Consider the following 27624-nt stretch of genomic DNA (forward strand, 5'->3'; position numbering starts at 1 on the left):
TGACTAATATACCTTGTATATCAAATTTTCCAATCTTTGTTTTGCTGTATTAGTATATAGCCTGCATTGGGGGTGAGGGATAAAAAGCAGATAACTCTTCTTTTTTGTTCTATAGTCTCTAAATAAAGAGGAATCATATCCAGAGTTGACACAGAAATTACTTTGTATTATCCCTTAATTTAAAGCCTAAAATCGGCATCATCCAGAATCTGTGACCAGGTGGGATCTTGGGGTAGTCTCCTTTGGAGAATGTATCTCACCTACAAGAGAAGAATGTGCCAAATATTTGATCATCAGAAGCGAAAATTGTGTTAATCACTAGTGCTGCTGGCCAATATTTCCGGTCTCTTCCTTCCAGGCCCATGGGGTCAGGCTGCAACTCCTGGATATTTAATAACTGAGCTGGGCAGCGTTCCTAATCTGGCTAGTGATATATGAATGGAAAGAATGTGTGTCATTTGTAGGCAAGAGCACTTCCAGCTGGATTCAGACCCATTAAGACTCTGTCTTTGTTACCATAACCAACAAAATTTAAGCTAATGATTGCTCCATTATCTGGGTCTCAGAGTAAAGAAGATAAGCCATAGTGAACCTCCCGGTTGCACCTCAATGGATTTGTGTTGATATAAACCTTTGTTGTTTTAAGACACTGAGATTTCAAGGTTATTTGTTACTGTCAGATAAATTTGCTATTCTATTGCTCTAATAAAATACCTGAAATAATTAACTTATATAAAGAAAAGGTTTGTTTTGGCTCATGATTCCAGATATTCTAATCTAAGGTGGCCTCATTGCTTTGAATCTGTGGCAAAGCAGCACATCATGGTAGGAGTATGAGGTGGAACAAATCCGCTCACCTCATCAGCCAGGAAACAAACAGGACAGATGGGGAAGATACTAGGGTCTTATAATCTCCTTTGAGGGTATACCCCCAATGATTTAAGGATCACCCACCCCAGGCTCCACTTCCTAACAGTTCTTACCTATTGGGCCACCCTCGGGATGAAAACTTTAACATGTGGACATGTTAAAAACTCTTATCCAAGTCATAGCACTTGGCTATCCTGAGTAATATATCTCGCATCAAAGTCTTTAGCTGTTTATTTCTCCAGAATCCTCTCTGTCCAACAGGAACAGATACAGGAGCTGTTACTACTACTGATAACACATGTGGTAGCTCAGTGTTAATAAAAAGGTATATAGGTCCTGTTATATTTATTTTTCTCTAAAACTTCCTCCAAAAGAAAACTGTCAATCTGGTAGTAGTTAAAACTGTAAAATTGAATCTGCATTTCAAAAATTGTGGCATCAATATTTGAATACTCTTTTGATTACATTGCTTTAAAACAAAGCCTGTTTCTTCAAGACTTTTTAGAATACTAGAATAGTTTCTGAGAGACATTTATGCTTCCTGCAGTAAATCTCAATAAAGAAATAAGCAAAGACACAGGGGTGGGGAGTGAGGGGATAACCAGAAAACTTTTCCTCCAGTCACAGGAAAATTTTTTTTGTTTGTTTGTTTGTTTGTGTGTGTGGTGGTGATTGAACTCAGGTTCTTGTGCATGTGAGGCAAGCACTCTACCAACTGAGTTATATCCCCAGCCCCAGAAACAATTTTTTTAATATTTCCCCTACTCCCAGGTTCTAGGGGTTGAACCCAGGGGTGCTTGACCTCTGAGCTACATTTCCAGATCTTTTTATTTCTATTTTGAGACAGGGTCTTGCTAAATTGCTAAGCCTGGCTTTGAATTTATGATCCTCCTGCCTCAGCCTCCCAAGTAGCTGGGATTACATATCGGTAGATGCCCCTGTACCTGGCCTCACAGAAACAATTGTAAAGAACTAAGAGAGTCTGCCATGAGAAAAATTGTTGTCCTCTTGATTTCACAGTGTAGAGGACTAAGTGTAAAATCTGAATTTCCTTATACCAGCCACAGAACATTAAGAAGTGTTCCTGGTGAGGAAAGATTTCCTAATGCCCACAGTGATGTGCAGCACAAGCACATTTCAGTCATCGAAGGACCACATGTATGACAGTGGTCCCATAAAATTACATGGCCATCTTAGTTTGTGAGTGCATTCTATGAGGTGCCCACAAGAACAAAATGGCTCAACACAGGCACAGAATGTATCCTGTCGTTAACCAAAGGGTGACTACATTTCTTCGTAAGTATAAACACTTGAGTGTTCAATTACTCCTTTGGGCACAGGTTTGACTCAACAACCTATTACTGCCATGGAGAGTAACAATTCTCTCAAGAATTAGCTAAGTTAGAATTAGCTATAATAATTGTGAATAGGAGCAACAGAATTGAAATTTCTTTCTCCACTGTTTATAAAGATTTGTTAAGCAAATTAGTATGAGGAAAATATATTTGAGTATTGTATAATCAACAGAAAAAAATATTTTAAAGTACTTTTGAAGATGTTCTTACACTGTTAATAGTAATTATGTTCAAATTGCCTAAGGACTTCTACAGGTTAGAAAGACCTTGTTTACTTACATCCAAGTGTGTCATAAAATTATATTTCTTCTAAAATTTCTTATCTTGAAAAAATAAAATAAAATTTCTTATCTTGAGCTGAGGATATAGGTCAATGATACAGCGGTTGCTAGCATGTGCGAGGCCCTGGGTTTGATTTCCAAACAGTAAAAAAGATTTTTTTCTTTTTCTTATCTTGGAAGGACAGTCTTCCTTTCACTATGTGTAAGTTTGGTTAACAGCATGATGTAATTATTTGTAGTATATACACAGAAATATTTAACTTTAGTAGGTAAAAGGAACCTTAGGTCAAGTTCAAACTCCTGTCTACAACTAAGAAAACTGAGACTTAGAAAGATCAAGGAATTGTCCAAGGTCAGTGACAGCAGATATCAGAATCAATTTACAGTTTCATGAACCAATGAGTTTCCCACTTTGCTCAGCCAATCTGAGCCAAATCATCTGTCACTTGCAACTGAGAGTATCCAACAGACAGAAATCTGTGGGAACTTTTCTTATTTATTTACCAATCTATAAATGGAGTTACAGTAACCTGTTATAAAGTTCTGTCCCAAATACACACAAGCTCTCAAAAAAACACACTTTTCACAGCAGAAAATGTAAGAGTTGAAAACCTGGGAACCATTTAAGGACTTTAAAGTGGTGAATGAAAAATTTAATGAAAGGGTTTCTGTTGCACTGTAAAGAAACCAGTAATTATTGCACATGGCGCAATCTGTTAAACATTAAATACTCCATGCAAAGAAATCAGCCATGGTTTCTTTCAAATTAATGCATACCAGATTTCCTTAGTTTGAATTTTAGTCATGTGGTAAAACCTAGAGCTGGCAGGAGTCCAAGCACTCACACACCTACCACTGTGAGTGAAACCTGGTGCTACCTTCCCCTGAGCTCTGTGAAAATACACACGAAAAAGCTCCAGATTCAGAGCCCCCTGGATATCTTGGTCCTTCTTTACCCTAAAGAAATAATTATGCATGTGTCCACATAATTTAGCTTAAAAATTGAAGTTTTACTTGTAATAATTATAAAACTAATATACAGTCCAACAATAAAAGGCTGAATAAACAAATGATTATTCACTAACATGAGACAACACATCACTATGAACATCTTTTTGTTGGACAGCTTTTCACAACATGAGAATGAATGTTCATGTGAAAAAGAACAGAGATTAAATGGTACATTTCACATGGAGACAGTTTTGTCTAAAAACCAAATTGCTATTTGGACAGAAAATATGACTGTAAACTTAAGGCCCAAATGTTTACAACTATTATCTCTGGATCATGGATTTGGAGTGGTTATTTTCTTCTTCTGGCTTTTTCTGATATTTTCATACAAGTTTTTGCAATCAACACATTGAAGCTTTATAATTTTAAGTGAGATTAAACTCTCATTTAAAAGTTTCTCTGTAATGATGCAAAGGAAAAAGAAACTGTTTTAACTTTGCTTCAATGAGCAGATAGCAGATCTGTGGTTTGCCCAGAAAAAACAACCCACCTGCCTCACCAGTTTCTTCTATTGCAACATCCTACCATATCTAACGTTGCCTATAATCTTAGCGACTCATGAGACTGAGGCAGGAGGATCGCAAGTTCAAGTCTAGCCTGAGCAACTAAGTAAGATCCTATCTCAAAATAAAAACTGGGTCTATAGTGGTAGAATGCTTGCCTAGCATGTGTGAAGCCCTGGATTTGATCCTCAGTGCTGCAAAAAAGTTAAAAATAAAAATTAATGAATAATATAAAGGGCTGACAAATGCAGCTTAGTGATACAACATCCCTGGGTTTACTCCCCAGTACCACCAAAAATTACATAATTAACTAATTAATTAATTAATCATAGGGAGTGGGGCCAGGGATAGAACTCAGTGGTTCAATACCCAGTAACCTCCCCAAAAAGAGGAAGAGTAGGGAAGCCTGCCCATCAAAAGCAAGTTGTTCAACAAGTTAGGCATTTGACAAAACAAAGATTCCTTCAGGTAGAAAAGGAATTCCTTCAGGTGGAAAAGGCTTGATTTGCCTTTGTTTTAGTCCTCTTTCAGTTGCTATAACAAAATACCAGAGGTTGGGTAATTTATAAAATAAAAAGGTTCATCTTAGCTCATGGTTCTAGAAGCAAGGAAGTCCAAGAGGAGGGTACCAGCATCTTCTCAGTGTCTAGTGAGGACCTCATGCTATATCACATCATGGCAGACTGTGCAAGGTGCCAAGTTAGCTCTGTAGTAACTGGTTCTTATAACAACCAATCCACTCTTAGAGAACTAACCCAGTCTCCGGAAAAAGACAATAATCTGTTCATGAGGACAATGCTCCCATGGGAGCATGACCTTATCATCTCCTATGGCCCCACTTTCCAGTACCATCACACTGACAATCAATTTCCAACATTGGTTTTAATGGGCAAGATCCATATGCAAACCATGGCACTTACCCGCATTACTATGAGGGGGGAAAAAAAGCATATGTTAAACTTGGCAATTCAAACCACACTTAAAGGGGCACAGGCATGTGTGTGGGAAAGGCTACACATCCTTGTATGATAATAACCCTTCTTTTGCTGTCACAGTCCCAGATCCCAGCTTCCTCCCTCTCCCCCAGAGATAAGAACACAAGAACACAAGAGCTGATCATCTTTTCATATGCTAGAGGGAAAAAAAGGACAGGAAGGATTTTTGTTTTAGAGCTTCTGATGCAAGTAGAAATATCATGTCAGCAAAGGAAAAAAAAAAAGTAGAGTCTGGGTTTCACCTCTGCCACTCAAGGCCAATTTATCTATCAGCCACCATAGGCACAGTGCATGAAAATATTTCTTTGAAAATCAGAAGAAAAAATATAAATTTTTAAGTTGAAGAAAATGTAGCAATATGGACCAGGTGCAGGGTTGCATATCTTTAATTCTAGTTACTGGGGAGGCTAAGGCAGGAAAATGGTAGGTTCAAGGCCAGCCTCAGCAAGGCACTAAGCAACTTAGTGAGGTTCTGTCTCAAAATAGAAAATAGAAAGGGCTGGAGATGCGGCTCAATGATAAAGCATACCTGGTTCAATCCCCAACACCAATTAGAATTTTAGGGGTAGGAGGAGTATAATCAGTGGTAGAGCATTTGCCTAGCATGTTCAAGTCCCAGGGTTCAAGCTCCAGCACTGGGGAAAACAAAAAATACAGATCACTAGTCTCCTAGAGATTCTGACTCCATGGGACTGGAATGGTGCCCAGAAAAAAAAATTGAGCAGGAGCCTAGGGGAGGGGGGTGGGGAGACGCACTATAATTCTCACTGATTGAGTTCAGAACTACTATTATAGTTGAATCCAAATGAATGCTATAAATAGCTGGACCATGTCTTAAAATCTAGAAAAAGAAGTTTGAGCTATCCTTGCTTGCAAATGGGAGGGCAGAACTCGGGCTGACAGCTGAGGGCAACGCAAGGTAATGACCCAGCAGATACTCCTGTTCCCAGAATATATCTAACTGCTTATTAATGAAATTATTTATGGACAAGTTACACCATAAGTGCCACAGGTGATTTTCAAATTTTAAATACAGCATTTGCAGTTCTAAGTATCATTCCATGCATGATTAAACCCCATCACTATGATTTAGAAGGTCCACTTATAATTAAATTCCATCAATAAGCTCTTCTCTCCCAGTGACTGTCATTTTAAAGGTAGCATGCATTCCATTTTAACTCTGGCAACAGTGTTCATGTATTTAGGTCATGCACCCAGACATTCTTTGCTTTGCAACCCATATGGCTGACCTTGACACAGATAACCACATAAATCAAAACAAGAAACAGAAATACCAATATAAAAGCTATGTTTTAAGGTTATGATTGGAGGAAGAAAAAAAAAGGAAGCAAAGGAAGCCATGTACTAAGGTGCCATTCTGGTAACACCAGTAAATGTATTCTTAGCATGGATCTGGGCCAGGAAGAAGCAGGGAAAAGATGGAGTCAGAGATGAAGGGGCCCAAAAATGTCAAACCCTAAAGATACCAAAAACATACAATGGAGGAAAGAAAGCCTTTTAACAAATAAAGCTGGGAAAACTGGTTATCCATACGTAGAAAATTAAGGTTAGATCCCTATCTCTCACCCTGCAGAGAAGTCAACTCAGAAAGGATCAAAAGACCTAGGAATTAGGCCAGAAACTTGTCAGCTCCTAGAACAAAATGTAGGGTTGACACTCCATATAAGCATAGGCAATGACTTTCTCAAAAGGATTCCTAAAGCTCAGGAAATAATACCAAGGATCAACAAGTGGATGACATCAAACTAAAAAGCTTCTATCCAGCAAAGGAAACAAGTATGAATGTGAAGAGATAATCTTCAGAATGGGAGAATCTTTGCTAGCTATTCTTCATTCAGAAGATTACTATCTGGAATATATTAAAAACTCAGAAACTTTTAACACTGAAAAAAAAAAAACACAATCAAAAAATGGGCAAATGAACAAAACAGACAATTCTCAAATTAAGAAATACAAATGGCCAACAAATATATGAAAAAATGTTCAACATAATTAAGCAATTAGGGAAATGCAAATAAAAAATACACTGAGATTTCATCTCACTACAGTCAGAATGGCAGTCTGCAAGAATACAAACAATAATGAGAAGAGAGAGGAAATATGGAATAATTTTTTTTAAATCATGCTATATGCATATATAAATATACCACAGGAAATTTCACCTTTATGTGTAAGTAGAAAGAACTAATAAAAATAAATAAAGAGGGCTGGTGTTGTAACTCTGTGGCAGAGCGCTTGCCTAGCACATGTGAAACACTGAGTTTGATCCTTAGCCCCACATAAAAATGGACAAATAAAATAAAGGCATGCTGTCCATCTATAGCTACAAAAAAATTAAAAATAAATAAATAGATGAGTGAAAGATCAGAGAGTAGAAGAAGGAGAATGGTTGGGGAAGGAGGAGAGAAAGGAAAAGTGGGGGAAAGTGAACTGAAATCAAATTCCAAATTCCAAGTGTGTATGAATGTGTCAAGATGAACCCAACTAGTATGTATAGCTATAATGTTCCAATTTAAAAGAAAAAAGTCCTAAGTAAGATTTTTAAAAAAGAATACAAACAATAATAAATGCTGGAGAGGATATGGAGAAAAGGAAACATTTTTATATTACTGATGGGATTATAAATTTGTACAACCACTGTGGATATATCAGTATGGAGGTTCCTCAAATCTAGAAATAGAAATACCACATAACCTAGATATACCACTCTTCGGTACTTCTCCTAAAGAATTAAAATCAGCATATTATATAATACATTCACACCTGTGTTTATAGCAGCACAATTCATAATAGCCAAATTACAGAACTAGACCAGGAAACGTCAATGTATGAACAGATAAAGAAATGTTGTGTATAGGCCCAGCATGGTGATGCATGCCTGTAATCCCAAAGACTTGGGAGGCTGAGGCAAGAGGACTGAAAATTCAAGACTAACCTCAGTACTTCAAGAGACCCTGTCTCAAAATAAAAAAACAAAAAGGGCTGGGATTGTAGTTCAATGGTAGAGCACCCCTGGGTTCAACCTTCAGTGTGGTGAAAAAATATATATGTGGTATATATGTTCAATAGAATTTTATTAAGCCATTAAAAAGAATCAAATTATGTTAATTGCAGGAAAATGGATGAAACTAGAGACCATTATGTTAAGCACAATAAGCCAAACCCAGGAAGTCAAGGGTCCTATGTTTTCTCTCATATGTGGAAGTTAGAGAGGAAAAAGGGAAAAAAGGAAAGTTAGGTCTCATGAAAATAAAAGGGAGATCAGTGGGCTAGAGGACAGAGACCAGGAGCAGGAAAGAGAGGTGGGAAAGGGTAAGTTCTGGGGAATTATATTGACCAAATTACATTATTATAAAGTGTGCATGTACGAATATATAACAAAAAATCCTACTATGATTTATAATCATAATGCATTGTTTTAGTCAGTTTTTTTTTTTTTTTTTTGCTGCTGTGACTAAAAGGACCCACCCAGAACAATTATAGAGGAGGAACAATTCAAGAGCTCATGGTTTCAGAGGACTTTGTCCCTAGAAGGCCAGCTCCATTCCTAGGAGCTTGAGGTAAGGCAGAACACCATGGTAGAAGAGTGTGGCAGAGAGAAGCAGCTTAGCTTACATGGTGATCAGGAGACAGACATACAGAGATTCTACTGCCAGATACAAAATATACCCCAAAGCTATGCCCCTAATTCCTACCTCCCCCAGGCACACTCTACCACCTCAGTTACCATTCAGTTAATCCTTATGGGGGCAGGAGGAGGTTAACTCACTGATTGGGTTAAGATTCTCACAACCCAATCATTTCTCCTTTGTGCATTGTCTCATGTGAGGTTTTGGAAGACAATTCACATCTAAACCATAATAAGCACCAATAAAAAATAGGGGGCGGAAAAAACTGAAGAAATGTCAAACTCATGAGATTATAAGAGCTTTTTCTCTTCAGTGTCTTCCTCATGTCCCTGAGCAGCTCAGAGAGTACGCTTCTTTCCCAAGGTCCTGAAGCCTTTCCATGTCACCTTACAAGATAAACTGGAACAGAAAGGGGAGTGTCACTCCAGTGATACTTCTCCCCAGCACCCCTGCAGTCAAGCCCTCTGTGTCTTCTGCTCCAGGTCTTTAGGAGGAGAAATGTCAGGCAGATGAAATTTGACTCCCATCCCACAGTAATTTCTCAGGCTGTCCAGAAGAGGCATAAGGAAAACACAATTACAAACAACCATAATCATCACCCCTATTTCTCACCAGGAAGCTAGGGGTTCTGCCCAATCTAGAGATAATAGAAGATGAACATCTACCTTCTACATGGTCGTCAGCTTATCACACCATCTTGTTTATCAGAAATACAGTCCCTGGATGAAAAAAGAAGATTCCACAATTCTTGACCAGGTGTACTAAGGGACCCAACAACTATGCACCTTTGTGATTATCTCCAATGTTACCATTTCTGCAGCCAAAGCTGATCACAGTGTCCACCCAGGTACAGCTCCTCCAGCCTCCTAATACCCTGCAGTGGGGCTCAAGATGGTAATCTCATTACCTGCTTAAGCAAATCTCAGTTTAAACCACCAAGAGGTTTAGTTTTCTGTCTTGACAAGCCACCAGAGCATGCTTGCCTTCTCTAGGGATGCTATTGGCAATTTAATGCCGGGGAATAGTTAATTAAAGAGACTTTGGAGAGAATAGCATTGCTAGGTGGCACTACTAGACAAAACAGCAGATCTACCAGAAATGGCTTTGTTCATTTATTTCAGCCTGGACTATGCAAGACTGGTAAACTTTGAAGTAGAGCTGCGATGGTGGAGGAACTAAAGAAAGATGTGCCAAACCGCTTTCTCTTGATCTCCTTCTACTCCACTGATCTTCCTTATGTCTAAAATCAGCATAGTATAGGAATATAACCACATCAATGTTTACAACAGCACAATTCACAATAGTCAGATTATGGAACCAGTTCAGATGCATATCAATAGATGAGTGGATTAAAAAATGTGGTATACATACACAGCAGAGTTTTAATTAGCTATAAAGAAGAATGAAATTATGGAGTTTACTAGAAAATGGATGGAAATGGAGAATATCACACTAAGTGAAATAAGCCAGACTCAGAAAAATCAAGAGTTGAATGTTTTCCCTCATATGCAGAAGCTAGAGCAAAAATAAGGGGGGAAAAAAGGAGGATCATATTTAAAGATATAAGGAATGCATAAAGACATGAGGAATTTCAGTAGAGTAGAAGGAGATCAAGAGAGAGGGAGGAAGGACAGGAAAGGGGAGAATATGCAGAATCTATATAACAAAATCATGCTATGTCATATATAAATATAGGGAAATCTACCTTTTTGTATATGTAGAAAGCATCAGTAAAAAACAAACAAATGGGGCTGAGGTTGTGGCTCAGTGGTAGAGCGCTCGCCTAGTATGTGTGAGGCACTGGGTTTGATCCTCAGCCCCACATAAAAATAAAAGGTATTGTGTCCAACTACAACTAAAAAAATATTTAAAAAACCAAACAAATAAATAAATGAATGAGAGAAAGGAAGATCAGTAAAGTAGAGGAAGGAGAATTGTGGAGGGAGGAAAAGAGGGAACGTGAAGGATAGGGTAATGGGACTGAAATGGAGGAAATCAAGTCAAATTGCATGTATGAGTTTGTCAAAATGAATCCAACTATTATGTTTAACTATAATACTTAAAAAAAAAGAATGGTTAAGAAAGGAGTGAAGTTCATATTGCCCCAGAACCAAACACTACTTTATCAAAACAACCCTTTGATATTTGCTAATGGCAGCTCTGTTTAGAACACCCTCTTAAGAACAGTAACCAACACAAGATCTGACGCTTTTTAGGCATTCAAGAAACTTAAAAGGTAGCTGCACATAAGAATCAAACTCACAAAAAGTTGAAAATTATAGGATGTTAGTGTTGGAGGGACACGGCCTACAATAAGCACCTAAGATGCTTAGTATCACTAGTCATTAAGGAAAAGTCAATAAAATCCCAATAAGATATCATTTCAAAATAATAGGATGGCTTTAATAAAAAGAAAAAGAAAACAACAAATTTTGTGAGGATGTAGAGAAACAGGAATTCTTATATACCACTGGTGGGTATGCTCAAGAGTGCAATCACTTTGGAAAACAGTTTGGCAGGTCTGCCAGAGAAACACAGAACTATGTGACCCAGCAATTCCTCTACCAGGCATATGAAAATATACATCTACATAAACACATGTACCTGCATGTTCACAGCAACATTAGTCATAATAGCTGAAGGAGAAACAACCCAAATTCCCATCAAGTGATGAATATGGATAAATAACATGTGATAGGTCCATATAATGAAATATTATTTGGCAACAAAAAGAGACAAATTTCTGATACGTGCTATCACACCTATGAATCCTGAAAACACTATGCTAAGTGAAAGCAGCCAATCACAAAATACCACATATAAAATGTCCAGAAGAGTCAAAGCTATATAGACTAACGTGGCTGCCTAGGGATTGACGTTGCAGGAAGATAAGGGAAGTAACTGCTAATATATTTTTGGAGAGACAATGGAATGTTCTAAAATTGATTGTGGTAATAGTTGCACAACATTAAATATACTCAAAACCATGGTTTGTATACTTTAAATGGATTAATTGCATAGTATACGAATTACATCTCAATCTCTTCATTGTACAGGTTAATAGATTTTAAAATAGAAATGCCAAATTATAATAGTTTCTGAAGAAAATCTTCTCAAAATGCATGACCCAATTTCCCATGTTCTTAAACAAAATAGGTTGAACAATATTTAGTTCTTTCTGATGAATCAGAGACATATGAAAATTAATTATTGTGCCCACCACACACTGATGCCCTCAGGAACCATGTAAACTTGGGCTTCCCGGTCTGCTGTCATTTGAGTATTCTTCTGTTTTTATTATAGCTTTCTCTGTCTTGTTTTTGGACTAAAGGTGTTAATTTCTTGCTATAGCATTACTGCAATGTGTCTCTCAAACAGTGTCCCATACTGTACGAATGCAGAGAAAGGAGAAAAGTAAGTCTCTTAAAAATGTGACTTTGGGAACTGGAGGTGTATGTAGCTCAGTGGTAGAGAGTTTGCTTAGCAGGCACTAGACTCTGGAATTGATTCTCAATACCATTAAAAAAAAAAAAAAGTTACTTTGGTGAAGAGTAAACAGACTCCCAGGGGGAGCATGGAAGCATTCCCAAATGTAAGAAGCCTGGGCATCTCTAGTTTCAATTACTTTCCAACACTGGTGTTGGAAGTATTGTTCAAGTGTTTGCTTCCTTCCTGCTCTCAGCTGCCTCTGGGTTATCACTGGTAAATTGCCAGATGTGATGGTCATTATGATTAGTAGTAAATGTTTTTCTACTAGAATAATTTATTGTTGTTGTTGTTCCAGGGATTAACCCAGAGGGAGTTAAACTGAGCCACATCCAGCCGTTTTTTAGAGACAAGGTCTCACTAAATTGCTTAGGGTCTCACTAAGTTGCTGAGGCTGGCTTTGAACTTACAATCCTCCTGCTTCATCCTCCCAAACCACTGGGGTTACAAGCATGCGCCACTGCTCCTGTCTTTTCAACTTTTAATAAAGGCACATCTAGTGGTAATATTTGATAGAGAAAAGATACTTTACTCATCTGGGACCCTTTAGTTTGAGGGCATAGTGTCCTCCCTTTTCTATCATTAAGAGAGATTTTTCAGACTCTGTAGCATTGGAATTTTTTTATTACTTTTTAATACTGAACCCCACATATGAAAGAGAGAGAAGTGACATCATTTTTGCACTTTTATTTTACAAATCATCATACATCCACGTAAAGTTAATTGTAAGAACAATAGTGGGGCTGGGGATGTGGCTCAAGCAGTAGCGCGCTTGCCTGGCATGCATGCGGCCTGGGTTCGATCCTCAGCACCACATACAAACAAAGATGTTGTGTCCGCCAATAACTAAAAATAAATAAATAAATAAATAAATATTTAAAAAGAAAGAACAATAGTGCTGTTTTGATCAACATAAAGGCTGGAAATCGTCATTTAGGGTTGAAAACAGCAGTTGCATGAACTTCAGCACCCATTTATTTTTGTGCTTTGTTGACTTTAATATCGAAAAAAGCCTGATTCAGCTAGGCAAAGTGGCACATGCCTGTAATCTCAGGAACCCAGGAAGCTGAGGCAGGAGAATTTTAAATTCAAAGCCAGCCTCGGCAATTTAGCGAGGTTTTTAGCAACTTATCGAGACTGTCTCAAAATAAAAAATAAAAAGGGCTGGGGAATATGTCTCAATGGTTAAGTGCCCCTGGGTTCAATCCTAGGTCAAAAAAAAAAAAAAAAAAAAAAACCTGATTCATAGAGCAAATGCAAATCATAGGCTGTATTTTGAATATCTTTTCTTGCCATCTCAGGAATAAAAATTGATTCAGTAGCTTGGATATATTTGCTGAAAATATTTCATGCAAGCTTAATATTACATATCTAATAACTCTTCACTTTGCTTGTGATAAATATAAAAACCAAACAAAAACCATTCAAATCTTTTAATAAGTACTAAAATGCTAAGAAAACATTAGTGAGGGCTTGACAGGTTACCCATTTATTTGTTATTACATAACTGACCTAAGCCTGAGTTAAACAAGTTGCCAAGCAAATATGCCTACAGCTTGACTAAAATTTAATTGAGTCTGGTACACGTGTGTTGAAGTGGTACACTGGAGCTTGTGCAATTTTTTTGTGTACGTGTACCTAGAGGCCAAACTTTTAAAGAGTTCAGAGGGCTGGGGGTGTAGTTCAGTGTTAAAGCACTTGCCCACTATTTCTAAGCCCCTAGGTTCAATCTCTAGCATGACAAAAAGAGACCTCAGAGCCACAAATTTGCTAAAGAATGGTCTATTCATAGCAATTCAGAAGAAGCTTCTTCCAAGGCATACTTAAAACTGAGACTCACAAAGGTTAAAGGACCAGAGCTGGGGATGGAACTCTGTGGTTAGAGTGCTTGCCTGGCATGCACAAAACCCTGGGTTCAATCCTCAGCACCACAATAGAACAAAACTGGGTATTAACAATGTCTCAAAATTATTGAAATATATTAAATAATATTCCTTCTGTCAAAAAAGGCAGGAATGTATAAAAATGGATTTGAAGTACATTTTCATACAACTGAAAAACCCAGTCTGGCATTTACACAGATAAGAATTCACTGATATTTAATTGGTTTGATCCCCAAGAATGTTTGATAAACAGACTGATCCTAAATAGACTCAAGATCTTTGTTCTTGTGCTTAACTTTGAAATAGGAGTTATCTTTCCAAAAATTGTCTGGTATTGTAAATTTCACAAATTTTACCACTACCCCTCCTATTACCCCCCAGTTTAGCTCTAAATCCAGAGACTCCAGATTCTGGGGCTTGAGCCTAGTCCTCAATCCTAACAGTATCTTGAAGAGACTAATAGTGTCTTTGCCTGCCCCACTGGCCCTACTGTAATGGCTTCAAAGGAAAGGAGGGGTGGAGCTCTTTTAAAATCTTCCTTCCTTCTATCCTTCCATTCTGTACTGGGGACTGAACACAGGGCCTCACACATGCTCCGCAAGCACTCTTACTACTGATCTAAAACCCCATGCCTTTTATTTTATTTTGAAATAAATTCTCACTAAACTACTCAGAATTGGCCTCTATCTTACCATTCTCCTGTTCCAGCCTCCAGAGAAGCTGGGATCAGAGGATGTATGTGCTACCACACCAGGCAATATTGTTCCTGATTTCTTAATGTCAGACAAAAACTACTTATTCCCTAACAATTAGAAGATATTATTTCTAGTCCAGTGATTTTGAGGTGATCCCAAAGCAGATTTTTTGCACAGGCTATTTCATTCCAAGAATGAGATTTGAAATCTCAGTCCATGAGGAAATGGTTAAAAATTAGTTATATACAAACAACAATAGGTTTTAGCAAACAAAGGGATTCTCTGGGGGCAACACGATCATCAAATTTTCATTTATTTGCCTACAAGTGAGCTGTAACAACTTCAATTTGTGTACATGTACCTACAGGCCAAACTTTTAAGAGTTCAGAGGGCTGGGGGGTGTAGTTCAGTGTTGTTAAAGAATGGTAGTTAGATAACTGAATTTATTCATTTATTCATCTAATTGTGCATTATTAAATACTATGATTTTAACCTAATGTAATACAGACACTTGTTTTAGCAAATAACAGATTATGGTTATATGTTTAAAGGGTCCATATTTTTTAGAAATATACACAAAAACATTGAATATTAAAGTGAGATGATTGCTGAGATTTACTTCAATATCATCCAGTTTGGAAAGAGAGGAGGTTGGGCATTTATGCTTTTCTTTTCTTTTTTCAGTGCTGAGGATTGAACTCAGGGCCTTACGAGTGCTAGGCAAGTGCTGCACCACTGAGGTACATCCCCAGTCCACAAGGTTGGGCATTTTATAGAAGAAATACAATAAGATCAAACAAGATTTGATAATTAAAGAAGCTGAGTGGTGAGTACTTGGCAGTTCATTATACTATGTTCTCTAGTTTTGTTTAATGTTTAAAATTTACTTAAATGAAAAAAAATTATAAACCCAAACACTCTCCAAATACTCATTCAGGACAGTGAAAACACAAGTGGCACAGAATCAGTTATCTTTGAAGCAAAATTCAAACAGGTCTAAACTGGGGAAGTCCCTATTCTGCCTCCCAAATCTGTGTATGAAACCAGACAGACCAAGCTCCTTTCCTGCTTAGCGAGGACAAATTTTAACCTGCCTAACCTAATAAGAAACGTAAAATAAAGATATTCTAACAACTCCACCCTGACATTTCAGCACCAATAAATAAATTATATATCACCCGAGAAAGATACAAGGCCCAATTGGCGCCAGATTTATATCTATTTATTTAAAGAAAAATTTTGGTGTTCCCCAAACCACAATAAACAAGTAGCTGAATTCAAGTCATTCACAGCAAGTGTGGTGAAAGCATGCCTGTAATCCCAGAGACTGGGGAGGCAGAGGCTGGAGGATCCCTCTACCACGCGGCCTGCGCAATGGTTTCATTAATGAGGTTCTAGGCATAAAGTTAGTTAGAAGAGATCGAAATAAAACACACAGACTCAGTTACCTTATTTCTATTGCCAGGTCCGAGACGGCTCCCCTCTCTGGCTCCAACCTCTAACCGCCCAGCAGGGCAGCAAGGATTACTCAGGGCTAGCAGGAGAGAGAGTGAACACGCCAGGGAGTAGCCTTTTATTGGGGAACAAGAAATTCAGGGGATAATTCCATCCAATGAAGGTTGAGGGGGGACTGCACTCCAAGGTCAGGGTCAGTGATTGGGCCCCTGGGGTCAGTGGTCAGTCACACCCCCACACGGACGGGTTCTCTCATCAGGAAAGGGCCGGGAAAATTCCGACACAGCCAGAAGCCTCAGACCCTTAACGGGAGTCGCCCAGTCACGTGTCAGGATGGCTTCCCACAGATCCCAAGTTCAAGGGCAGCTTCAGCAACTTAATGAGATCCTGTCTCAAAGTAAAAAATAAAAAGGACTGGAGATGTAGCTCCATGGTAAAGAACCCCTGGTTTCAAGCCCCAGTACAAAGCAAAACAAAACAAAAAGACATCCATGTTATTTTTTCTCCTTTCTTTGGAACCGCTGTTGCATGTATAGCACGCTAATAATACCTGTTTGGTCTACCTACTGGTTAGTTCAGCGCTGAGCCCAATTATCTCTGGGGTAGGCATTTAAGAGGGAGAATGGGAGGCTGATAATACCCTGTCTCAAAATAAAAAATGAAAAGGGCTTTTTTGTGACTCAGTGGTTAAGTGCCCCCGGGTTCAGTCCCTAGTATCAAAAAAGAAAAAAAAGTTTATCTAACTTCTCATCTTCTGGCATAGTCATACTTAGCAAAGGGCATGTTGTTGACCTTTCCTCCAATTCTCTACCTCAAATGCTTCAGTACTTCAGTTGGTATTACTTATGCCCTTTAGGACTTTTCTTTGTGCCTTTCTGTGAACCAGTCACTGTGTGCTGGTCACTGTTTAACAATTAGATCTCTGAAAATAAAACCCTTGGCTGTCTTGACCTCTGGAGATAGTCTGCATGATATTTATTCCTTGCTTTACCCTAAAGGCATCTCTCTTGAAGACACTGTCCCCTTTCTGTGTTGAATATTTATCTACTTTCCTAAATAAACTTCTGTGGATGCCTTTGGGGTTAAAAAGTAAAATAAAGCTTTGATTTTCAGTTGTTTGCTAATTTCCATGATGTAAATATACCTATCATAGCCAAAGATCTTGTTTATTTATTTATTTTTTTGGTACTGATGACCAAACCCAGGGGTGCTTTACCACTGAGTTACATCCCCCCACCCACTCCCCGTCCAAAGATCTTTTCTTAAAAAAAATTTTTTGTAGTTATAGATGGAAAGAATGCCTTGATTTTAATTGTTTATTTTTATATGGTACTAAGGATCAAACCCAGTGCCTCACACATACTAGGTGAATGCTCTGCCAGTGAGCTACAACCCCAGCCCATCTTGAGTGCAGAGTTAGGAAAACTTCTATATGATCAGATCCCAGAGGAAGGAAAAACATCACTATAATTTGCCTAGGATAATTCCAGTATATGTCTGTGGTCCTGACATAATTAATTATGGTACCCCTATTACTATTAAAAAATGCTAATGAAATATTACATGGTGACCCCAAAGAATAAATCACATTTGGACCCTTTCTCATAGTGAACACTTTCTGCAAAAGGAAAAGGACCATCCAGACTTATACTACCTTGTTAGTATATAACATCCTAAATATATAACATCCATTTCATTTTTTTTTCATCAAACATAGGTAATAGTTGCGGACAGATATGGTGGTGTGTGTCTGTAATCCCAGCTACTTGGAGGTTAAGGCAAGAGGACCACTAGTTTGAGGACAGTCTGGGCAATAGAGCAAGACCTCATCTCAAAATAAATTAATTAAAATTTAAATTTGAAAAATATGGAGTTGGGTAAGTATGAATAGCAAACAGAATCAACTAACTCTCCCATGCAGTTTCTTGACTTCTGGAACTACTATGGCATCTGAGTAAAATCAAATTAGGCAACTGGCTTCAAGTTACACTCAGCTTAGAGTCATGTGAAACTGAATATCACATCCAGAGTCTAGCATGGTGCCTGGCCCAAAGGAGTAAAATTTCATTAGTTCCTATAGACCTCACAGGAATGATTAAATCTCAGAGTTCAAGGTCACCTAGGTCAATACTTCTTTGATCTCCTTTATAACAATCCCCAAAAGCCCTCTTCCAGTCTTGCTTTAAATCTTGCCAGCTATGTAATACAACTCCACATAGGGGAATCTAGCAGGAAAGTGTACCGGACTTGACTCTTCAGAGGGTAGGTTCCAGAGTTATGACAATACAGTTATCATTAAATATTTAATGTGCTGTCCTGTAAAAGATGGATAAGATATATTGTATCCTCAAGGAACAGAATTTACAGCAAGGCAGATCCATAGTATAAGGAAGAAAATCTAATGCCACCACCAATAATAATGGCTAATGTTTATGAAGTACTTACATTTTGCTCCAACCCTCACTATACTGCTGATTCATATCAGACTTAAGGTCAACTAAATCCATCCCTGCCTCTTTCACACCTAGACAACCTACCTGGGGCTATAAAGAAGTTGTTTGTATAGAAACTCCAGAGGTTTCCAAGTAACTGGCACTGCCCGGGCTGGCTACAGTTTACAGAGGTTCATGCAGGTCATCTGTTCTGAACCTCCCCTATCTAAAAAGTTTCTACAGCCTCAGATTCAGCAAAGGATGAAGAAGGCCCACCTGCTAATACTAAAGACAACGGGCAGAAATATCCATCTCATTCATCATTGGCCAGAATGAAGATGGCAAGCCCATTTTTTCCCAATCCCTAGAGAATAGGCTTAAAAGATGACCTAAGAATTAGATGCAGATGTTCTGAATTCTGAAGTCTTGTTCAATTCATGTGGCTCTTAGAGAGGAAAAGTGTTCATCTTTCTAATCCTTTTTATCTCTTGTGCATATTTGTCTCACTCCAGGGCTAAGATATCAGTCAAGATCAAAGGAAGACACTTCCTTTTTTAAAAAATAACTTTGTCCTGACACTACATTAGCAGACAAATAAATTACACATTCTTCTTATTGACTAAGTTGACTTGCAATGGGGTAATCCATGAATGTGACAACAAGATCAAGACACAGACCATATACCCAGCTTCTATAAACATCAGCAGGCATTAGGGAAGCTTCCTTTCAGAAGGTATCTTGCTGCGCCCCTCCCCTGACTCAGGCAATGGCAAGGCCCTACTGAGGTGGATGGCGCAAGGAGTCCAGCCTCTGGAGGAGCGCAGTATGTTTCTGGGAATGGGCTGATTTGTTTTTGTATTCCTTTAATAAGTATAGTTGCAATTTCTCATATGACCATTAAGTATGAAGGAAAAAACATGACTTTCCCAATTAATGCAACTACTTCTAAAGAATAGATCTGTTTGCTCTAAATGCAATGATTCAGCTGTGGAGTGTAAATTGTTAATGTCTAATGAAAAACTCCCTGTATTCCTGTCAAAGAAGTTTTTGAGAAATTAAATTAAAATCTAGAGAAGAAAAATTAATGTTAAGAAGACAGATTAGTGCTTGGTTCTGGGCAACTTGTTCTTTTTCCTGTGCACAATGGTTTGTGCTCTTACTCTTGTTTGATTAAAATTAATAACAAGTCAACCACTTGCCGTAACCATGGCACCGGTTCCAGTCAGTAAGTCAAGAAAGAATAGTCAAGGTATAGGCCAATAGTTTGGGACATTTCTAACTATTATTAAAAGTTAACTAAGCAGAAACAGCTCAAAGCAAAACGCAAACTGAAAGTACAAATGCTTGCTTATGCATAAGCCAAGATACATTCTTCTATTCTAATTGTAGCTACGTAATATTTTGTTTCTTTGAATAATGATTCCTGTTTTGTAACCACAAAGTACTGTGAGCCTGCCAAAATGAAAAGTATATATGATCAGCTTCACAAGTAAAGATTGGGATCAACACCTTCACTTTGGTGTCTGTGTTGTTTCTCCACCCCTCTTTCGCCGACTCCTCACCATCCATTCGTCTCCTGAGACCCCCTGTTGGAGCTGGTCTCCGACAGTATCTCACCTAAGGCCATAGTGCTAGTAAGTATTGAAATGAGAACTTGAATTCAGCTCTGATGGCTCCAAAGATCTTTCCACTGCAGAATGCTTACTGCCTGGGAACTCACCAGGATCCTACGCAGCAGAGTCAAAACCCTGAGCCCTCAGTAAAATAATAGTACTCATCTCACAGGGTGCTAGGAATATTTGATAAAATAACCCATGTAAAGTGGTTGGTGCCTGTCACATAACAAGTTAAGTTCTCCTTCATATTGGTTGTTTTACTCCCCTAGACACATAGGTGAGCTCGTTGCCAAAGTTGTACAGATTGCATATATCTATCTTTTCAGAAATTTTTACAAACCAAATTTCCTATTCCCAACATAAGTAATAGTCTTATTGTGGTAGAAGTCAGCTGGCAGTGGAAATAGGCTTGAGTTTAAATTTGGGTCCTACTGGCCAGGTATGGTGGCGCAAGCCTATAATCCCAGTGACTGGGAGGCTGAGGCAGGAGGATCACAAGTTTCAGGCTAGCCTCAGGAACTTAAGCAATTTAGTAAGACCCATCTCAAAATAAAAAATAAAAAGGGCTAGGAATGTGGCTCAGTGGTTAGACATACCTGGGTTCAACCCCCAGTACCAAATAAATAAATAAATAAAATGAGAATACACACATGTGTTTGTTAAAGCACATTCAGAACAAGGGGCACTCAGCCATTGCTCAATAATAGTTACCCACATTACTCCCTGAATCAAAGCTGTTACTTTAAGGACCCACTGTTGTCATGAGTTTCCACCCTCTTTCCAAACTACAGAGATCATAATTTAATGTAACTGTCTCTGAAAATAACAGTCCCACCCTTTTGAATCATATGCTGCTCTCAAATACATTCCCAAGGAGAAAATACGCATACAAATGCACACACTCTTTCACACACATGCACACATGTGACTAACCAACTCTAAGCATCTAAAAGATGCCATGAATTAGGTAATGAGATACCAATCTTGACAGCTGCACTATCTAGAGAAAAGGTCTACTTAAAAATTCTATACACCACACTGGGTACACCAAACAGTTTCCATAACTGATTCAGAATATTGTGATCCCAAGATGAACACTGTCTTTCATGTTAAAGCTAAAGCACATGTAATTGAATATATAAGTCAAACCCTGACCTATTTATGGTAATTTGTATTTTCACTCTCACACACACACACACACAAATCCATGTATCACACACAAAATATTAAGAGTCAGACTGTTACAAAAACAAAAACCTGTCAGTTAAAACCAATACTTCTTTCTTTCCCTACTTATTCTGTCTCCAAAACTATGGTGGGCTTTGTTTTGCTCACTTGTTAAATATCCCATATGTTAAGAATTAAAGCATTACTTCCATCTTTGGTTACCAAACCAAATAAAATATGTTCTGTATTAATGTTGAAATTCACTTACAGGTCTTTTGGAGGAAAAGTGGTGCTCACGCGTTTAACAGAATCCTGATCTTTAAACACTTAGACACTGGACACCTGGGCCTTATACTCTTAATCCTTACTTCAAATGTACATTGTACCATTCATAATGTAATTGACAAACTTGAAAATCATTCTTTTGAATCCATGGGAGAATTGGTTCCAAGACTCCTCAGAGATACCAAAATTCTCGAACACTCAAATCCCTTAAATAAAATAGCACAGTATTTGCATATAAACTATGCACATTCTCTTGTATACTTTTATTTATTTATATTTATTTATTTTTTGCAGCACTCAGGATTGAACCCATGGGTACTCTACCACTGAACTACATCCCTAGCCATTTTTCAATTTTTATTTTGAGACAGGATCTCACTAAGTTGTGGAGACTGGCCTTGAACTTCCAATCTTCCTGCCTCAGTCTCCAGAGTATCGGGGATCAAAGGTGTTCGCCAATGTATCTGGCTCATATACTTTAAATCAGCTCTAGATTATTTGTAATACCTAACACAAAGGAAATACTATATGAATAGTTTTTAGGCAGCATTGTTTAGGGAATAATGACAAGAGAAAAATCTGTACATGTTTAATGTAAATGCACTTTCTTTTCCAAATATTTTTGATCTAGAGTGGGTTAAATACATGGACCCAGACTCTCTGGGTCAAGTGTATTCACCTATCTTAGAAAATAATTTATTAGAAAGAGTTATGTACACCACCCCAAAAGCAAAGGCTGAATGTTTTCTGTGATGATCTGTAACCGGGATGGGGGCGGATCATGGGGGGAAGGGAGGAACTTTAGATAGGCTAAAGGGAAGGGAGGGGGAGTAGGAAAGATGATGGAATGCGATGGACATCATTACCCAAGTACATGTATGAAGACACGAATGGTGTAACTCTACTTTGTGTACAACCAGAGACGTGAAAAATTGTGTCTCTATGTGTACTATGAATTGAAATGCATTCTGCTGCCATGTATAACAAATTAGAATAAATAAATATTTAAAAACCAAAAAAAAGAGTTATGTACAAAAATTGCTTTCTAATACAGTAAAATATTCCAAGTCTAATCAAGAATCACAACCACAATGTTTGAACTAGTAATTCAAAAACTGGATGCATAACCAGGCATGGTGACACACACCTGTAATCTCAGCAACTTGGGAAGCTGAGGCAGGAGGATCACAAGTTTGAGGCCAGCCTCAGCAATTTAGAGAACTCCTGCGTCAAAATTTTAAAAAATAAATATAAATAAAAAGGACGGGGAATGTGGTTCAATGCTAAAACACCCTTGGGTTTAATCCCTAATGGGGGGAAAATAGGAAAAGAAAAAAAAGTCAGTTTAAGGTTATATCTGCCAGCTCAATTGTCATGTTCTGTGGATTAAGGGTGGGCAGTACTTAGTGTGGTGATGGTGATGACAGCTGACATATATAAATAATGGCTACATTCCACACAGGAATCTAAATTCTTTACATATATTAGCTAGTTTTGTCCTCACATCAACTCCACAGTAGTAGTATTATCTCCACTTTATTAGTATTGAAACAAACATAAAGGTCAAGTAATGGGCTCTGATGATCAAGCTGAGTTTCAAATCCAAGTCCTTTAGGTGGCTGGTTTTATACTACACATTAGGAATTCACAGCATCGTTGTCAGAACGATCATAGCTTCAAAGTATTTGACACACGAACTGACCCATGAGGTGTTATTTAGGTGTGCTTCAAAGAATCAATGCAAGAAGTAGACAAGGAATCTCCCTACTGATACTTTATGGAAACTCCATGGAAAGTCTTTTGCCAAAGTCAGCTGTAGAAATGGAAATAGTTATTTCAATGAGATGATGATGTCACTTGTACCATTTTTTTTCTGTGACATCAAATGCATATATTCACATACCTTTCTTTTGGGAGGGGTGCTGGAGATTGAACCCAGGGCCTCGTACATGCTAAACTTGTACTCTACCACTGAGCTATAACTTTAGCTTCCTAATCCAATTTTTAGATTACAGAATGGTGAATAGTTTGCACTGAGAAGTCAGGCTTCAATTTTTTAAATAATCTAAAAATATGGAATTGTTTTTCATTATTCCATTCATCATTTTCACGCCTGCAATATTTTAACGCATATTATTACAAATAGAAATACACCTATCCACACAAATATATCTTAATGCCTCTAGTTTGGATAGGGGCAGGCATTTCATGTAGTAAACTAGTAAGTAAAAATTAATTATTTGACCAGTTTGATGCTTTACCACCAGCATATTTTTAAAGTTCACATTTAAAGGACCCAACTATTTTTTGCAATAATTGTTCATGTAAAATTTGTCAGTTATCTGAAAATAGAAACATGCTTAAATCTAAATACATGCCTCTTTATCAAAGTACCAATTGATTGAACAATATTTCTTTTTTATAAAAAGATATATGAATGTTAATAGGCAAGGTAAAAAAAAAATTAAACCCAGTATTTGTTTGTTTGTTTGTTTCTTTTTTTTTCAGTACGGGGGATTGAACCCAGGGGCACATTCTATGACTGAGCTATATTGCAGCCTTTTTTTTATTTTACATTTTACAATATGGTATAAGTTTCTTAGGGCCTTGCTAAATTGCAAAGACTAGCCATGAACTTACAATCCTCCTGCCTCAGCCTCCAAGTCACTGGGATTACAAATATGTAAATCCAGTTTTACAAGAAATATTGGTAGTAAAATGTGCAGATGTGATTCCCCTGAACCCTGTAAACTTTATTTTAGAAATGTTTGTTCAAATCTGAGAAAAGAAAACATGGTAGGATAATGAAAAGCCAATCTGATGAATCCTTTTAAAACTGTAAATAATTCTCATGGCTACTTAAAAGAATATTTTTATTTTTGTAAGAAATACACCAATTTAGTTTCTGACACGAAGCACACAGCAGTAAGTTATTATTTCTTGTGTATTAAAATAATTCCTATTGGTTTAAAGCACCAAGTTAAGGCTTAGGTTAGTTTTTTTGTCTACAAGCTATTATTAACTTGACCCAAAGAGTATAGGTGCATGTATTTAACCCATTCTAGAACAAAAATATTTGGAAAAGAAAGTGCATTTACATTAAACATGTACAGATTTTTTCTTGTCATACTTTAAATTCCTTAAAAATTATTTTAAGAGGTGTTGTATCCTCAAACACACCATTTGAGCTGGGTGCAGTGCACACACCTGTAATCCCAGCAATTGGAGAGTCTGGGAAGGCTGAGGCAGGAGGATTGAAAGTTCAAGGTCAGCCTCAAAAATTTAGCAAGGCCCTAAGCAATTTAGCTAGACTCTGTCTCAAAATGAAAAAATAAAATAATAAAAAGGGGTGAGAATGTAGCTCAGTAGGTTAATTGCCCTTGGGTTCAATCCCCACTACCCAAAACAAAAAAACATTAGAGTTGATAATACTAAACAAAAACTCAATGCAGTTCTCTTTCATTATATTTTAGCTATTTTTTGTTGCAATCTCTATATTTGTAAACATAGATCAGAGAAATAACTAAAATGTGGTTTCAAAAGAAGTAAAACAGATTAATAAACGTTAAGCAATCGATATTAAGTCCATAAAAAGAAATTCATTTTCTAACAAGGCTCAAAAACAAAAGTAACGAAAAATCTAGGTGCAACATGCCTTTCTTACAACCACAACTAAAATTGCTGTGTGGTTTCAAAGCTCCACACAAAACTTTAACGTGCAACTTTAACATTTCAGATCTATAAAATACAAGCAATGGATTCACCTAAAGTCACGTTAAAAGACTTCCCAAAGTCTTGCAAACTTTAATTCAATGCAGAAAAGTCGAGTCAAAAGAAGACAATAAAAAATAAACCGCGAAAAGTGAAGGTGTTGTGCTGTTTACCAAATACCAAACTTTTACAGAAATCCAAAATCTACATAACAACTTTCCTATATCCAAAGAATAATCATGTGCAAAAGATGAAAGTTTGAATGCAATCATTTACTTGCATGCATTCTACTTACTTTGCTTTCTGCCATTTATAAGCTTCATTAAAGACACAAAGAGGTAACAAGTTCAATGAGGTTCGGCTCAGATAAGAAAAAAGTCGTAAACTCGACCTACAAATTTACATCCCAGAACGTCCAGTGGGATAGGTACCCTTTACAAACTACCATTATATATACAAGTTACCGATTGTGAAATAACGCACTTCGGCTCTCTGCACTGTACATTACAATTATAAACCATAACTCTACCCACCTTCTTCCCAGAAAAAAAAAAAATCCACCTGCAATCCTCATTGGTCCACATAGTTCCGGCCCACATGGTATCAGTGGGTGTGTCCCTCCCAACAGGCCCTCTTATTGGCTGTGAACAGTGTTTGATACGCTGTAATTTTGGGGGGAGGGGGTTGCTCAACTCCACGCCTCCAGACTTGAGCTCTCCAGTAGACCCAAGTTACTGGCGGTTACTCTGTGATTCAAAGGGCTAGCTGGTCGTCCGAGCTGCAATCCCAGAAAGATGAGCCCGCTCTATCCCCACTCCCGGACTCCACCAATTGCTCACAGGCGTGCAATTCCCAGGGACCAATTAGAAGGGTGGGCAGTGCGTTCGCCTTTTATAGAGCAGTGGCCTAAAGACCAGCTCAAGACCATGTCCAGTCGGCCCATTAAGCGGACAGGACCAAACAAGAAGCAGGCTCAATCAATGGTTGGCACCCCTGGGGAAAGAGTCATTCCCGAGCGTTCCCTCCGTGCAGTCCCTGGACCGCAGATGCTGGGGCGCACAGAGTGCACTGCGGTGCTTGCTCCCGCCGTTCCCGGTCCCAGCGCGCTGCGCCTACTTCGCGCTGATGCTCCCCTCCGGGCGGGACTTACGCGGCCTGTTCTTCCTCCCGGAGTCCATCCTCCTCCGCAGCCGGCATTTCTTGGCCGGAGAGTCATGCTGAGCAAGCAGCGGCTGTGGCTGGAGCTCCGACAGGAGCGGGAGGCGTGGGGGCGCCGCGTCGCCGCCGCCCGAGGGGCCCCAGCTGCAAACGAGCGGCGGCTGGACTGGAGGCGGGTGGAAGCCGTTGTGCAGCAGCCCGTTCACGAGGGCTGCGCTGGTGCCCGCGGGGGCCCCTGGGGTGTGCGAGGCTGAGCGCTCTGGCTGCCCGCCGCGGTCGCCCATGCTCGGGGCTGGCGGGACAGCGCGCGGGCCCCGGCTCAAGCGGCCTCCCTGGAGGTCATTCTCGGTCGTCTTTATTTCCTCAGATCCTCCCTGCGGCTTCCGACTCAGCAGCAGCAGAGCCGGCGCCCGGGGATGGCGAGCCCAGCGCTCCTCCCCTCCTCCCGCTGACTCCCCCACCTCCTCCACGCCCTCCCCCTCGCGCGCCCGCCCTGCAGCGCCTGCCTGGAGCATGCTGGCCCTGGGCACGGAATCTGGGGTCTCCGTGCACCCCCAGCCGGGGCCCCAGCCGCCCACCTCCCCCTGATCCCTGGGCCGCTCGACTTCAAATGTAGCTTCCTCGCCTCCCAGACCTGTCCCTGTCACTGAGCATGCCCAATCCTGCCCGCCACCGCCACCGCCGAGTTTCAACATGGGGAATGAAGTTCTCTGGGTTTGCAAAAAAGAGATGGGCGGATTGGGCTTTGTATGGCGAGCGAGCTAAAAGGGTACTGGGTGAGGTCGACGCGAGGGATTCAGCAGCTTCAGGAGGAATGTGGGAGGAAGCCAAATATTTGCAGAGGTTTCAGGTTTGCTAATTCTGTCCCCAGTGGGCTAGATACCTTTGCAAGGTCACTTATGTTGCCACTACCCAACCCCCTGCCGCGCGTGAGTGTGTGTGTGTGCGCGCGCGCTCCTGCGTTAGGTGACCAAACTACTCAAAGGCCTAAGGAAAGAGAACGATTATTTATAGAAAGGTAGGCAGACTTGGGGAGGAGTGAAATTTCTTTGCTGGCATACACAGACCAAT

The 27624-nt window shown here is 39.0% G+C and overlaps 1 protein-coding gene across 3 annotated transcripts in view; it reads right to left on the minus strand.

The window, feature by feature from the left end:
* Pank1 (pantothenate kinase 1) overlaps positions 1-27263 on the minus strand; it is a 66245-nt gene extending 38982 nt beyond the window's left edge. Inside the window, exon 1 of one of the 3 annotated variants that reach the window (XM_046449738.1) lies at positions 26546-27263. In XM_046449738.1, coding sequence (XP_046305694.1) covers positions 26546-27248 — 703 coding nt within the window. In that variant the 5' untranslated portion in view covers positions 27249-27263. Of the gene's footprint in view, positions 1-25690; positions 25916-26545 lie in introns of those variants that run through there. The other 2 variants (XM_058581075.1, XM_046449739.2) reach the window with 2 other exon arrangements.
* Between the last annotated feature and the right edge of the window lie 361 nt (positions 27264-27624).

Source organism: Marmota monax, unplaced genomic scaffold, assembly GCF_021218885.2.
Source record: "Marmota monax isolate L192 unplaced genomic scaffold, Marmota_monax_Labrador192_F-V1.1 WCK01_AAM20220418_F8-fsc00004, whole genome shotgun sequence".
Classification (NCBI taxonomy): Eukaryota; Metazoa; Chordata; class Mammalia; order Rodentia; family Sciuridae; genus Marmota; species Marmota monax.